The 15,475-nt window shown below is 40.0% G+C and overlaps 1 protein-coding gene across 5 annotated transcripts in view; it reads left to right on the top strand.

The window, feature by feature from the left end:
- Positions 1–15,475, top strand: part of Lmo7 (LIM domain 7) — a 178,446-nt gene that overhangs the window by 67,242 nt on the left and 95,729 nt on the right. For all 5 annotated transcript variants that reach the window (XM_048341230.1, XM_048341229.1, XM_048341232.1 and 2 more), the window contains exon 4: positions 15,367–15,473. In XM_048341230.1, the coding sequence (XP_048197187.1) occupies positions 15,367–15,473 (107 nt within the window). The remainder of the gene's footprint in view (positions 1–15,366; positions 15,474–15,475) is intronic.

The following is a 15,475-nucleotide window of genomic DNA, read 5'->3' as shown; positions in this document are numbered from 1 at the left end:
TAGTAATATATTTAGGTAAATCAAGCACTGTGGTCATTTGGGTGGATATGAGCAGATACTTCTTTCTTTTTTTTTTTTTCCGATGCAAATGCACAAAGAGTGTTTATTGCAAGCTCGAGCTTGGACTCAACCGTCATCGATGCAACGGATCTGGATTGAGAGCCCTGACTTTTCTGTTAGTAAGGTTTATAAAGGTAAAAGCGTACCACAAATGTAGTGGCTTGGGGTAGGGGATAGAGTAAGCAACAAACAAGCAAGTGTGGCACAGATGTAGGAGGTTGATGTAATGGAGTCACCCCCCCTCCCCCAAAGGGAGGGGATTCCTGGTTCCTCCTAGAGTCTACCACTCAGTCTCCAGCAAAAAGATGATAAAAGGATGGATTTATTGGGAAAGTAAAAAGCAAACCTACTGGCCAGGGTGGCAGCCCAGACTCAGGAGCTGAAACTGGGCGAGCAGATATTTCTTTTCTTTTTCTTTTTTAGCAAGTCCTGGGGGGCTTAAACTCAGGACCTGAGCACTGTCCCTGGCTTCTTTTGCTCAAGTCTAGCACTCTACCACTTGAGCCACAGCACCACTTCTGGCTTTTTCTGTTTATATGGTGCTGAGGAATTGAACCCAGGGCTTTGTGCATGCTAGGCAAGCACTCTACCGCTAAGCCACATTCCCAGCCTGAGATACTTCTCGGGGCTGGATGTCTGCCTGTGTCTTGTGAATCTTTACTAGCAGCCCTGACCTCTATTTACCAGGTGCTGGAGGTATATTCTTTTCCCAGCATTTATAATAGCTAAGACTGTCTTGTATTTTACATGGACTGACTAGATTTGATTGATTTCAAATTTTCCATTGTGATTTTCAATTGAAAAGGAATGATAGTTTTGGAAAAGTTGTTTGAATATTTGTGTCTATCAGTGGGCTCAGCAGAAAAATCTCTAGCACACCATCATTTATATGAGGCAGAGGGACTAATTTGAATGTCATTGCTGTTGAATTATACTTTTAGATTAATGCAAGGGGTTAAATGTGTTGGGTGGGCATAGAAGCTGGGAAGGTTGACTATGAATTCAGGAATGCTGTGAAATGTAGGAACTGGGCATAGATCCCAGGTTGGTCTATTCAGTTGCATGTGTTAGTTCCTCTTGCTTTTCTGATGGCTGCTTCAAGAAATAAGACAACTCTTTGTGTTCATTTATGCACCATTTTCCAGAAGTTACTTGAGTTTTTCACCTTCACTTTCTCATATAACAGAAAACTAGTGTTTCCTACCTTGTATTGAAATCACTGCCAAACATATGGTTGTTCTCTTTAGCAGTGGTGGAAAATGTTATACAATTGTTATACAATTGAGATAATGTACTCATTGAGATGTTGGCATGTGCTTCTCCAAAAAGTATTCTTACACAGTGACTCTGAAAACCCCATCTTTCCTTCTGTGGGGATACAAGGGGAATTTTTGGGTGTTTTCCACAAATAAAACCAAGGTGTGAGAGCACAGGACAGAGTGTTTTTAAGAAAAGAGACTAATTCTGTGTCCTTTTCTTATCTGGGTTAAAGTAATATAAGAAGTACAATTATAAGCACTGTTTTCATTCAAGTGTAGTATTTGCTGGGTTGGAGGCAGGGATGAATTTGGTATGGTTGAGGAAAAAAATCCTGAAATAATAATTGAGTATGACTAGGATGCATATCAGGAAAGAATAGATCATCTATTACTTGAAAAAGTGGCAAAGGCTAGGGTTGCTCCGTGCTGGGTCAATGCAGTGTATGTCTTCAAGAAAGCAACATAAAAAGGTAGGGATGTTGGTGAATATATTTGGGTATTGTAAGAATACAAATGTTAAAAACAAGCAAACAAACATTGAGAAAGGAAGGGGTAACATTGACCAAAATGTATTCTACTCATAAATTGATATGTTGAGTGGAAAAACATTTGTATAACAATTTAAAGCTAGTAAGTAAATATATATATATATATATATATATATATATATATATATATATATATATATAATGAAAACATTGAGTCAAACACTGATGAGTCAAGCCTGTAATTCTAGCTACTCATAATGATGAGATCTGAGGAACTTGGTACAAAACCAGACTGGGCAGAAAAGTTTGGAGTTGCTTATCTACAATTACCCTGAGAGGGGGGTGGGGGGGGGGAAGATAAGGGATAGCACCTTGGGCTCTTAGTGAAAGCCCCAGTACCAGCACAAATAAATATATAGGTAGATAAAGCAAACATTGATAACATGTGGTTGTATGCAAAGAGATGGCAAGTAGCATGTAGCCATTATAAAATAACTGCATAAATATGTGTGTCTTCTGTTTTTCGCCATTTTATTACTGATTTTATAGGTCAATTTAAGGAGAGATCTACTTAAAAAACAAACAGGGAAAGGCTTCTGCCTAGCAAATCCTCTTGATTCACACATGTTTGTCCACTTGATTGCTTAGTTAATAAGAGCTGCATTCTTACTGGCCGACTCTGATTACCACATTCCCCAACTAGGGAGGGCGGAGGGGACAGTGCCGTCGTGCCTCCAAAAGCATGCTTCCTACTCCAGTTTAACTGTGTTTTTCTCTTGAAGTTTAACATTTCTTTGCATTTGATGAGTAACAAATAAAGAATTCCATGAATTACCGGGTTCTTTAATTTTTATTTCTTACAAGCCACTGCCTTGAAACAATTTCATATTCATTATATCAGACCTTGATGCTTCATTGAGTCAAAGATGTAGTTTTGTCTTTATTATCCCATTTTTGGATATTGACAATAAATACTGGAGGCTATCAGTGAATTGCATTAAAATTGCCATGTGGAGTTTCAGTATTATAAACTGAAGAAACATTTTATTCTCCAAAGGGAAGGTAAATAACTTTCTTTGGATAACTTTGTCTTGAACTCTAAAAATTTAAACTAATGACCTTACTAGATTATCAATCTCATTGTTTTCTTAAACAAGAACACTAATACAAAAAATATGGAGTACACTTTTCAAAAATAAAGATGTAATACAGCACTATAAAATTACTATTTTGATTGTATTATTATGCTTTTATCAGAAATTATAGCATGAAAGCCAAGCATTTTCTAAAAATAAGATCACATTATTCATTGAAAACAGAATTTTCCTTGGTTACATATTAATTTAGATGATCTTTTGATAATATGATCCTTGATAATATGATCTCTTGGAATTTCAGTGGATAAGTTATCTGTATTTTGAAGTGGTCTGCTATTATCCAGTATCAAATCTGGCTAGCAGAATGGAGATTGTGCACTGGCGTTCTCTCAAGGTGAACAAATATTAGATATAAATGTCTGAGAGTCTTAAGGTGTCTATATAGGTGGCGTATAAATAAGCCAAGGATTGTTGAGTTATTTATAAAGTATTCTTGGGAGATTTCCTCAAGCCATCTTGTCTCTGTGTTTCTCCTACTCTCAATTAAAGATAAGAGTCACCAAGAGTGGAAACATAAAAACTCAGCATCAGCCTCGAAGCTGTTTCCCTCATCCTTGTGAGTCAGTGTTGCAGAACAGGAAACTCTTGTATTTCTATCATCATTTCTTCATCGGGGTGCTGGCACAAGTTGAGGAGCACTTCCCTAGAGTTCCCAACTGCTGCTTTCAAAATCTGAGAGCAATGTTTATATGCCAAGTTTCAGCCTTGAGGGCAACCTTTTTCTTTTTTTTAAACATTTATGAATGAGAATTGCTAAATCCATATTATAATTAACTTGGAGAGTGAAATGTACTTGCTTCAAAAATTGATTCAATATCTGTGTGGATTGTATCATAGACAACAATTTCATAACTAAAATTGGACCATTCTTTTAAAGTAGTTTTTATTATATAGAAATAGGAAAAGGAAGAACAAGTGAACTGAAATACTAGAATTCCTGAGCGCTGGTGGCTCATGCCTGTAATCCTAGTTGTTCAGGAGTCTGAGATCTAAGGATTATGGTTCTCAGCCAGCCTTGCAGGAAAGTCTGTGAGACTGAACTACCACAAAGCCAATAGTAGAGCTGTGGGTAAAGTGGTAGGGTGAAAAAACTGAGGACAGCCTCCAGGCCCTGAGTTCAAGCTCCAGTAACTACTCCCACCCTTAGGTCTCCCCCAACAAAATGGAATCCTGGATGTAAATCTGGTAGGAGCTACTGGTCTCTTGATCTATGGCTTAGGTCTATTAGTAACCTCTTTTCCTAGATAATGTTTTTTTGTTTTGTTTTGTTTTTGTTGCCAGTCCTGGGGCGTGGACTCAGGGCCTGAGCACTGTCCCTGGCTTCTTCCTGCTCAAGGCTAGCACTCTGCCACTTGAGCCACAGCGCCACTTCTGGCCATTTTCTATATATGTGGTGCTGGGGAATTGAACCCACGGCTTCATGTATGCGAGGCAAGCACTCTTGCCACTAGGCCATATCCCCAACCCCTAGATAATGTTTTTTGAACATTCAGTATTTATTGCCACTTGAGCCCTAGCAAATGGGTCAGAGAAAGCTCTTTCCTCATAGAGCTGACATTCCATGGAGTGAGATGAGATGAGTTCACAATCAATCAATCCATCAATCATATCCTGAAAAGTGCCAGTAAGTACAGTGAAGAAATGTAATACCTGTTTGTGGAGAAGATAACCTAAATGCACGGAGAAGGATTGGGTGTGTATGAATAGCATTTTACAGCAAATGCTCGCAAACATCTCATTGCACTGGGAACTCGGGGAAGGGATTGGAGGCAGACCGAAGGAAGAGAAGAGAGGGATTGGCCAGGAGGAGTGGGGATATAGACCATGAGGTAGGCGAGAGAATCTGCATGGAGTTTGTTGAGTAGACTGCATCTTTCTCAGAGTATGATGAGGATCCATTGGGTTATTTTAGTTTAATTCCTTGTTATAGTGTTATTGGTTGTCTGTGATGATGGGTGTACATATCTGCATATATTAGGAAAAAACCCTACTGATTTCTATATTTGAAGCAGATGAGTTATATTTCAAATGTAAAAAATAGAACATTTTTGGTGTGTAAAGAATATACTGGAGAAAATCATGCAAAAAAAGAGACGCAGTTGGAGAATAATTTCAGTGATTGTGATGCCAACTTATCTGTGACATTGGTTGCCCAGATATGTGGGCATCTATTATTTTGGGTGTGTTTGTGAGAGTGTTTTAGATGCAATTAACATTTCAATTGGACTGAGTATGAGAGATTACTTACTCTCCCTAAGATGGATGGGCCTCATCCAATTAGCTGAAGGGTTGTAGTACAGTCAGGCTGACCCTCCTGCTAATAAGACAGAATGATTCTTCCCTACTGGTTTTTCCTGCTTTCGATCTGAACTGAAAGACTGGCTCTTCTTTGTCTTGAGCCTGCTGCCTTTCCGATTAGACCTTGTATCATTGATGACATCAAGTCTCTTGGCTCTCAGGCCTTGAGACTATGGATGGCACTACACCGCAAGCTCTCCTGGGTCTCCAGCTTGCTTAACCCAGATCTTGAGACTTCTCAGCCTCTGTCCTTCCTTATAATCAGTCCCTTTTTATAAGCATCTTGTTGGTTCTGTGTCTCTGGCGAGCCTGGCTGATACAATTATCCAGGCAAGAGGGGATGGTAGCCTCAGGGATTGATGAAAAGTGGTCAGAGTTTCCATAGTGTTTGATGGAGCAGTGTCAGGAGTTGCTAATGGATTGAGAGGGTATTGAAGTATTTATGAATATAGGACACAGGAGTGTTGGTGGAGCAAGGAAAGAATCAAGAGCAAACCTGCAGGGGATGAGGTAGTGTACAAAAGATTGCACTTTGGCAGATGTCAGCAAATAAAATAAATAAGTGAGTAATGTTTTGATACTGTTCCCTGCAGCACTGGAGAGAGAGAGAGAGAATATCAAGAATCAAGGTAACTGCTGGGAGTTCATGTTGTCCACCCCAACAAAATATTCTCAATCAGTAGATTCCTGGGCTGTTCCCTGGACAGTGCAGGACACTGCTACAGATAATATGATTTTGCTCAGTTTTGCTTGGCTTTGCACCATTATTTGTTTTAAAATTACTTGTTTTAAAAAGTGGAGCCAGCATGCATGGTTTTGATCAAGTGCTTACTGTTGGCCTTTCTTGAGGAAGGGCAATCCTGACCTGCATTCTCACATAACATTATATGGTGTCCTTCAGGCAGAATGGGAATTTGGGTTCCTTGGTCAATTGGAGTCCTCCTGAGATTATACTCATTTGATTTGCTAGTGTTTAATCCCTCCTCCATCTCTCCCCTTCCTTTTCCTTCCTCTCCCTCTACCTCCCCCCCCACCCCAATCTCAAGGCAGTTGCTCTATACCACTAGTTTGGATATCTCTGGGACCTAACCTCAATAATAGGGAGTTAAAAAGTACAAGAAAGTGTGATGGATTATTCTTATTTTCTGTGGAATGGGAGGCTTTGTTTATTAACCAGTCAATCACTGAGTGAAGGGCTAAGCTATAATGTGCTTCATTGATTTCTTCCACCCCTATGGGTTCTGTGCTTTACAACAGCTCCTAATTTGTTCATTAATATTTGTAGAAAGATGTTTTATGCTTGGTTGCATGATGGTAAGTCAATACTAGTTTGGCTAGTTTAAATACAACTGAATAAAATATTGATTTAAAAATTGATTTGGATGGGCCCAAGTCTCCAAGGCAGTATTTGTCAAGAATAGATCTTATCTATATTTTTGTTGACAAAAGGCCACAGAAGTGGTTTTATGCCGTCTACATACATAGGCTTGCACTTTCTGCCTTGATCCATGACAACTCACTAACAAGATAACAAAATTTGCAATTCAAATTCTTCTGTATCTTCTTTATTTTTCTTCCAAATTCCATCAACCTGCAGTCAATTTAAAGACACAGGTCTTCCTCCAACAGCATGAAATCAGTGTCAAAGATGCATGATCAAAGCTGGGGATGTAATATAAAAAGTACCCACACCTGCAATAAGAGACTTTTAGTGACTTACTGAACACATGCTGCAAGCGCTAACAGTCACAATATATCCCTTTTTTCATAAATTCACACACATGCACTGCAGTCCTTGCTTTATAGGATCAGTAATATTAGTGAGCCTCACATAATATGAATAGTGATCATTGTCCAGCTGGCTTTACAGACGTTTCAGGCACAGAAGGAAGATGCAGTATATAGATAGGCCTTTGCCTTCTGGAGGCATAGTTGCTCTGATAGGCAGAAAAATGGCCCTCGATGATGTTGAGGTCTATTTGATTGTAATCCACAGTGAAAACCTTACAAGGCCAGTGAGTATTAGATGGGATTAAAGCTGCTCATCAGTTGACCTTAGTCTAGGAGAGCACCTTGGATGATCCAAGTGGGCTTATTATAATCACAAACATTCTTATGGAGGAAAGAGGAATTGAGAGGAAGGAGAAAAAGATGACACTGTAAAGATTCCACCTACTTGTTCTGGAGATGGAGTGATGGAACAGTGAGCCAAGGAATGTAGGTGGCCATTAGGAACTGGATAAGCAAAGAAATAGGTTCTCTTAGAGTGCAACAGGAAGAATCACCCTGTGGGATCCAGATTTTATAGCCCAGTGAGACTGGCCATAGGCTTCTAACCTCCAGAGCTGTTAGATAATAAAACTGTGTTGTAGCAATTTGTTACAGCAGCCAACAGGAAACTAATACATGGGTGAATAACACCGATTAAAGAATTACACTGCTTGCATTTGTTTCTGAGCTTCACAAGTTAATGTATGACCTTGGGCAAGGCATACAACCTTGTAATCTCCAGTATTTGTGTGCATAAAGTGGGAACAATGAGACTTCACAGTTTTTTTGGCAAGCACTTGGGTAAGCTAATTTGCTTAAAGTACCATAGTAGGCTGCCTGGCATAAAGTAAGAACTCAACAGGTAGCAACCTGGGAAAACTAGCTAGTCAGGTTAAAGGGCCAGTTGAGATAACACAAGATCTAAAAATTGAGCTTGGTGCCCATACTTAGCTACTTAGGAAGCTGGCATCTGCAGGGTCATAGTTTGGGGTTAGCCAGTGGGAAAGTTCAGTCAACTTCATCCCTAAAACAGCTAGCAAGAAGCAGAGCTGGAAATGTGGCTCAAGCCATAAGAGTCTAACAAGGCCCCGAATTAAAATCCTAGTACCACAAAATAAAACACACCCAAAATAGAAACATGAAAAATGCTACATGAGGCACAAGGTACAAGTGCGTGTGGGAACCTGTGAAGTCAGAGAAAAGAGACCTGAGTAGCTGCAGGGCCTGCGTGGGAGAGAGATAAGTTTCAGTGTCTCTGAAGGATGTGGATTTAGGATTGATGTTTTACAATCACGTGAGGAAGTATTTGGATTTCTATAGCCTAGAAATGATGAAAAGCCTGGTGAAGCAGCAGATCCTCAGGGCTGAAAGAGTTTGAATCAGGGCTACTGATTCAAGCCCATCATTTGTGGAAGTGATTTATAAGGGGAAAGGGTTTGGTGAAAGGCGTTCCAGTCCCCAGCTGTCTCTCAAGTGCTAACCATGTCATTTTCCTTCCTTAAATTTGCTTCCTTGCTTTATAAGACTCTCAGCAGCATTATGACGTGTTTTCTTAAAGCCATCATTTGTTTTACTTTGCATCACAGAACATGGATAATTTGAGGACAGAACTTTTAAGCATCTATTTCAGCACTTTTCCCCCCTCTTAAACAGTAGGTGAGTTATAGAATGACTTCACTTGTGCTGCTGTAAGGTTTAATTTGAATAATGTGCAAAACTGTCACTTAATTCATGCTGTAGTTTGACAAAGCCTGTCATTGCTTCAATGTAGTGAATGGTAATAAGCCAAGTTAATGAAGCATTTCAATAACTACCTTGTACCAGAGCTTTCAGCCCTCCTTCTCTTGGCTTTCTGCTGCCCTGACTTGCCAATTCTCAGCTCTGCCTTGCTTGGTGGGGTGGTTTCTTGATTTTGCTGTGCCAAGCAGTACTGGCAAAAAAAAAAAATCAATCACCATGTAGTTGGCATCTTTAGGCTATGCAATCTCCAGGGCCTCTGGTGCTGCTTGGTATTTTCTTTCACCTTTCCTGGTTGATCTCTATTCCTGTTTTTATGTTACAGAGCTTGTCCTTGGGAGTGGTTATTTGCAATGGCTGAGTCTTTTCTTTAGGTAACCAAGCAAAACTTAAAAAACTTAAAAAAAAAGTGTTGTATATATATGTGAGCATGGTGGCTCACCTTTGTTATCCTAACTACACAGAAGGTAAAGATCAGGGGGACAGAGGTGTAAAGCCAGTCCAAGCAAAAAGCTCTCAAGACCTAGATATCATGTCAACCAACAAAAAGCTGGGTGTGGTGTTTAACACTTGTTAACTAGCTATGTGGGAAATATAAATAGGAGGAAAACAGTCCAGGCCTACTTGGGCATAAATATGAGACTCCTATTTGAAAAAAATAACAAAATGAAAAATGGAGGAGAGGACTGGGAATGTGGTTTAGTGATGCATGCATGAAACCCTGGGCTCGATACAATGGCTTAGATTTCAGATTTTTCCTCTCTTACAAGTCAAATCATTTATTATGCAAAACTCTATGTCCTCATTAAAGCATACTACACCTCTGAAATGCCTACCTAGCTCTATCACTTTCACTTCTCCTTGGAAGATCCAAAATTAAAAATAAAAAAAAACAACTTTGTAATAAAATTTCAAATTTGACTTCCAACAACTTGAGTGAGTACTTTTCATTGTAGTACTTAAGATAACAATAAATATAGAAACACTCACAAAATTGAACCATGCTGATACTGGTGGCTCAAGCCTGTAATCCTGCCAACTCAGGAACTTGATATCTAAGGATGGCAGAATAGGAGGCAGTCTGGGTAGAAAAGTCTGTGAATTTTATCTCCAATTAACTTCAAAAAGCCAGAAATGGTGGTGTGACTCAAGAGATAGAATGCCAGACTTGAGTGAAAAAGCCTAGCACTTTACAGAGAACACATATTTTTAAACACATTGGAGACAGACCCTTTCAGAAATACTTTGTTGAGTTGAAATTCACATACTATAAAATTCACCATTTTGAAGTCAATGATAGTTAATCATGTAGGTCTAATGAGGGGGTTGAAGGTGTGGTTATAAAAATCCTTTAAATTCCTAGAAAGACTGAAGGTAGTGGCTAGGAGATTGCAGCCTAGCAATAGGGCTTCCACTGTCTTCTCCTCCATCTCAGATGACTAGACTTTTTCTTGAGATCGATTGGTGCAACTTTTATGCAATGCAATGAAGTCCAGTAAGATTCACAGAAGATCTATAGTGTCCTTGAGGGAATTATTCTTTCCAAAACACTGATAGCTTAGACCAAAAGAGAAAAAATGACTAAAGTAAGAGAGGCATTTACTTCCCCAAATTTTTACAGGAAAGATAGGAGACCAACTGAGAAAGCTGCTGACACAGGCTGTGTTTCAAGGAAAGGGAAAGACGAGTTTTTAGGAATGGAAAGAAAACTGTAGAGAGTGAAACCAGACATCATGAAAAACTTTTCCCTGGCTTACAGCCTAATAAATAACTGACAGCTTATGCTGTGCCAAATTTCAGAATGTGATTCCCATGTCTTCCCTTTACCCACAATTTGAGCTGGCATGTCGTTTGTGGTTATGATGTATCCATCACACCATAATTGGATGCCAGTGGGAGGGTAAGTAACTGCTTTTTACTTCGCAATCAGGTTGTAGTCAAGGCCTATACTTAAGGAATTTTACTTGAGGAAGCTCATACACTCCTAGCTCTGACTTAGATGGTGACATTCTGGACTTTGGTGCCACTTTGTAAAGGAATAAGAATTTTAGGGGCCTTAGGGTTTATAAAGTTTGTATGTGGACAATCATTGAGGTCCAGAGAGAAATGTAGTAGTCCACCCTCAAATACAACCCCAATGATTCTCACTTGAGTAGCTTTCAATGAGTAGGGCTCAGCTATCTAATAGCGGAGTAAAACTGAGCAAGATGCATTGTACTCATCAGTTGAAATGTTGAATTAAAACCCCTATTGAGACAAGGTAAAAAATTTCTACAAACACATATTTTTTTAAGGGAATTTGGAAACAACTGCAAAACATAAAAGAATATTGAGGAAATGATGGAATGTGACATCCGAAACCAGGACATACAACATTGCAGCTTCTATTTTATCCTCTAGGGTCACTTGCCTCTGTCAGGCAGTCTCACGGAGATGTCCATTTGATAAAGAGCTGAAGCTTCTGTCAATAATAAAACTTCCATACTCCAAGACTATGGGAAGTCGTAATTGTCTGTTGTTATAATCAGCTATGTTTGGGGATAATTTTCTGTGTAGCAATAGATAACTGCTGTGAACCAATACACCCTGGGGATCTTTGGGGCTTCCTCATTCTATCTCATTTGGAAGTACTGCTGATCCTGATCAGAATAGAGAAAAGGTAGAAAGAGTGAAAATGTCATGCTATGTACTTCTTCTGTATAGGTCGTGCCTACCGTTATTCATAGTACAAGAAGCATTTTAAATTGAAAGGAAATACTGAATATCTCTAGCCTATCCTGGGGCTTGAACTCGGGACCTGTGTTCTGTCCCTAAGCCTCTTTGTGCTCAAGGATAACACTCTACCACTTGAACCACAGTGACACTTCTGGTTTTTAAGTGGTTAATTGGAGAAAAGAGTCTCATGGGGACTTTTCTGTCTGGGCTGGCTTTGAACTGCGATCTTCAGATCTCAGCCTCCTGAGTAGCTAGGAGTAGCTGAGCCACCGGTGCCGGGATTTGTTTGGGTTCTTTTTAAGAAGGCACTTTTTGGTCCTGAAAGTATAGGGAATTCATGTTTAAAGCAGGCATTTGTTTTGACATGAATATTTTATGGAAGTTGGGCTATGAAGTATTCATGTGCTAGATTTTCCCAGGGAGGGCTGGGCTTCCTCACCTTTCAGACCCCATGATCCTTGGTTATAGGTTACAGATCCACTCATTGTACTGAGGAAAATGGGATCACAATGGCTATGTACCAGTGCTACATACTGTGATGTTGGCAGAGCTAATTTGGAGTCCCAGCTAGTCCATTAGGTACAATTTGTTTCAGTTTGACCTTCAGTATTATTCTTACTTTTGATGTTTCAAATGAAAATGATTAGAAATGAGGACCAAATACTTTCCTTTTACAATGTTTCAACAGACATGACTTTTTTTAAAAAATCATTTTTGAGTACCCCTTAAGGCAACTCTGTTAGGCCCTTAAAATTGAAATTAAAAAAAAAATTACCAAACAGGTTCAAGTTCAGTTAGCATGATCTAGGTTATACTTCTGATTTTAGATTTTAGTATATCACACTTCTGATTTTCCATGAATTAAAACTAAAATGTAACCATATGAATTGTTAGGAATTTCTTTTCCTTAAATTTGTCTCTGATGTATAGTCATAGATTTTAAGTGGTTTCTCTCCAAATCTGTGTCCTTACCAACCTGTGAAGATTGCTAAGCAAATGAATGCTGTTAGGTTTTTTTTTTATAAAATACTTGAAGAATTAATTTTTACTCAGTTTTATACATTTGAATTGAGGGTATATGTGTATGCATGCATGCATGCATGTGTGTGTGTGTGCGTGTGCGTGAGCACGTGCATGTCAGCCAGCCAGTCAGTCTTAGGGCTTGAACTCAGGGCCTGAGCACTATTTTTGAGTTTTTTGCTCAAGCCTATATCATGTGAGCTGTAGCTCTACTTCCATCTTTTTGGTGGTTATAGAGTTTCATGGACTTTCTTGTCCAGGTTGGTTTCAAGCCATAATCTTCAGATCTTAGCCTTCTGAGTAGCTAGGATACAGGCATGAACTATTGGTCTCTGGCTTTAACTTTGTTTTAATATTTTATGACCTATTTTTTGTGGTGTTTGGGAATGAACCCAGGGCTTTACACATGCTAGGGCAAGTGTTCCACCATTGAGCTCTACTTCAGCCTAATACTTAAAACACTTTAAACACACATAGCCAAACTAAGTTGATGGAAAGATTTCTAGAAATTTATTTATTTTCTTTTTTTACATGAAATTTGCTTTTGGTAGGGTTTGGAATAGTGGTACACTGAACCATTTTATTCTTGTCTGCTCTTCAGAGGATGAGATTTAGAACCATTGTTTTTTATTTTGTACCAATACTGGGGCTTGAAATCAGGGCCTATGTTCTCACTTACTAATTGGTGCTCTACCACTTCAGCCACACTTCCCTTCTGGCTTTTTGCTGGTTAATTGGAGATAATCTCACAGATTTGTCTGGCTGGGCTGTCATTGAACCATGATTCTCAGATCTTAGTTTCTTGAATAGCCAGGTTTTAGCCAGGTATTGGTAACTCACAACTATAATCCTAGCTACTCAGGAGGCTGAAAGATGAGGATCGTGATTTGAAGCCAACCCAGGCAGAAAAGTTCATGAGATTTTCTCCAATAAACTACTCAGAAAAAGCTGGAAGTGGTACCGTGGTTCAAGTGGTAGAGTGCTAGCCTTGAGCACATAGAGGCTCAAGGACAGCACCTAGGTCCCGAATTCAAGCCCAGAACCATAAAAACCAACCAACCAACCAGGTTTTATTGTGAGATAATTTCTGACAGTTTTATAAATTCATGAGCTTACCCTTGCATTTGTTCTAGAAAATTTTGGCAACCATTTAGTTCCCAATATTCCATATAAAACGAAAGTTACAATAGTTACTTCTCATAGAGTTATTCAGCGTTCAGAATTTCTTTCCTCATTGGAGGGGGTAGCTCACTTGTGCACATTGCCTTTCATGACAGCACACTGGAACAACCTCACACTTGGACAAGGAGGGTTTTGGGTATTGTTGGTTTGTTTTGTTTCTTGCTCTCCCTCTCCTGGCCATCAATGTTGCTTTTCTCTTCTCCCATCTACTCTTCTAGATATGAGGAGGAGCTGGACTTGCTGCTTCTTTTTCATACCTTTTTTTTGCGGGGGGGGGGGGGAGTGGGGTGGCTGTACTGGGATTTGAACTTCAGATTTCCAGCTAACTGGGCAGGCACTGTACCATGTGAGCTACACTCCTAGCTCTTTTTTTCTTTTAGTTATGTTTTTGCTATGGTCTTTCATTTTGGCCCCATTTAGTCTGGGATAGCGATCCTTCTGGCTATGCCTCTGGCATAGCTGGGCTCATAGGTGGCCACTGTTATACCCAGCCTTCTTTGTGTCCTTGGTCATAGCATCCTGACTTTTCTTCCTATGGGAATGAGTTTCTTAGCATCAGAAAGAGTAACTGCATTCCCTAAGTGTGAGGATGTGTTCTGGTTTGTAAAAGTGAGCTGCCAGAAGGTGTTGGGGGGGGGGGGAAGGGGTACTTCAAGGAGGCTTCTGGCACACTGGTGGTGTTGCCAGCATGCTTACGTGGACCAGCGTGTGTTGGCATGCAAGGCAATTCCCTTCCCTAGTGCCCCAGCAAAGCCTATGTGAAGAGCCCACATAGATTCACACAAACTCAGCTAGGAAAGATGAAGCCTAAGCTAATTCTGGCAACAAATGTGTATGGCTGAGAGTCAGCTGACTGTAAAACAGACTATATCGTGGTTCCTGTTTGTGCACCCGTTTATGTTAATGAAAAGCATTGGCTTGTGAATGGAGGATTTGGGTTTTGAAATTAGATATGAGGGCAACCTTGGAGGTAAAGGATAGATTTTCTTTCTTTCTTTCTTTTTTTTTTTTTTTTGGAGGCAGCTTCTGAGACAGGTGCAGGGAAGAAGGAAAGCGCCATTCCTAAACCCTGTGGTGGAGCCAATGAGCAGCAGGCTTCTCCTGGGTCCTGTACAATGGTGTCCCTTGCCTGTCAAGAGCTGGCTCAGCAACCAAACCCAGATTCCAGGTGTGGTATTCCACACTCGTTCTTGTAATTTGTAATCATAGAAACAGAATGTTCCTCCTCTTATTTCTTCCTTGCCAACAGTTTCTGGGTGGGTGAGTGTCAGTAGCTGGAGTTATTTTTAAAGAGGAGAGAGGTGAGGCTTGCCTGCGAAGCTGGGAAGAGGGCGTTTGTTTGCAGAGCAGAGCTGACATCAAAGTGTAGATTGCTGCTTAGTGGCTAGGTGCTTGTCCTCTACCAGGTAATGTTTAACACGCCCCAGGATCACAAGGATTACAGAAGCAGTGTATGCTTGGGCATGAGGTAGCAGGACTTTTTATGCTCCGGAAGACTGAAAGGCTACATGTACTCACGGATTTATGTTTTTTGCCAATATACATATGCACTGGTATCCTTGCTGCCTCTTTGGCGGACTGCAATTGGACTTTGAAGCTGGGAAGTTCTACCATAAAAATTTGTAACCTTTGTCTGAGAGCCAGCTCGGCTAAGCAGTCGCTTTCCAATTCTCTTTGCAGGATAATATAAACGTTTTTTTGAAAGCTTGTGAACAGATTGGTCTGAAAGAAGCTCAGCTTTTCCACCCTGGGGATCTACAGGATTTATCAAATAGAGTCACTGTCAAGT

This window comes from Perognathus longimembris, chromosome 3, assembly GCF_023159225.1.
Source record: "Perognathus longimembris pacificus isolate PPM17 chromosome 3, ASM2315922v1, whole genome shotgun sequence".
Lineage (NCBI taxonomy): Eukaryota > Metazoa > Chordata > Mammalia > Rodentia > Heteromyidae > Perognathus > Perognathus longimembris.
The sequence above is the reverse complement of the archived record's forward strand: the minus strand, read 5'-3'. Positions and strand labels throughout refer to the sequence as shown.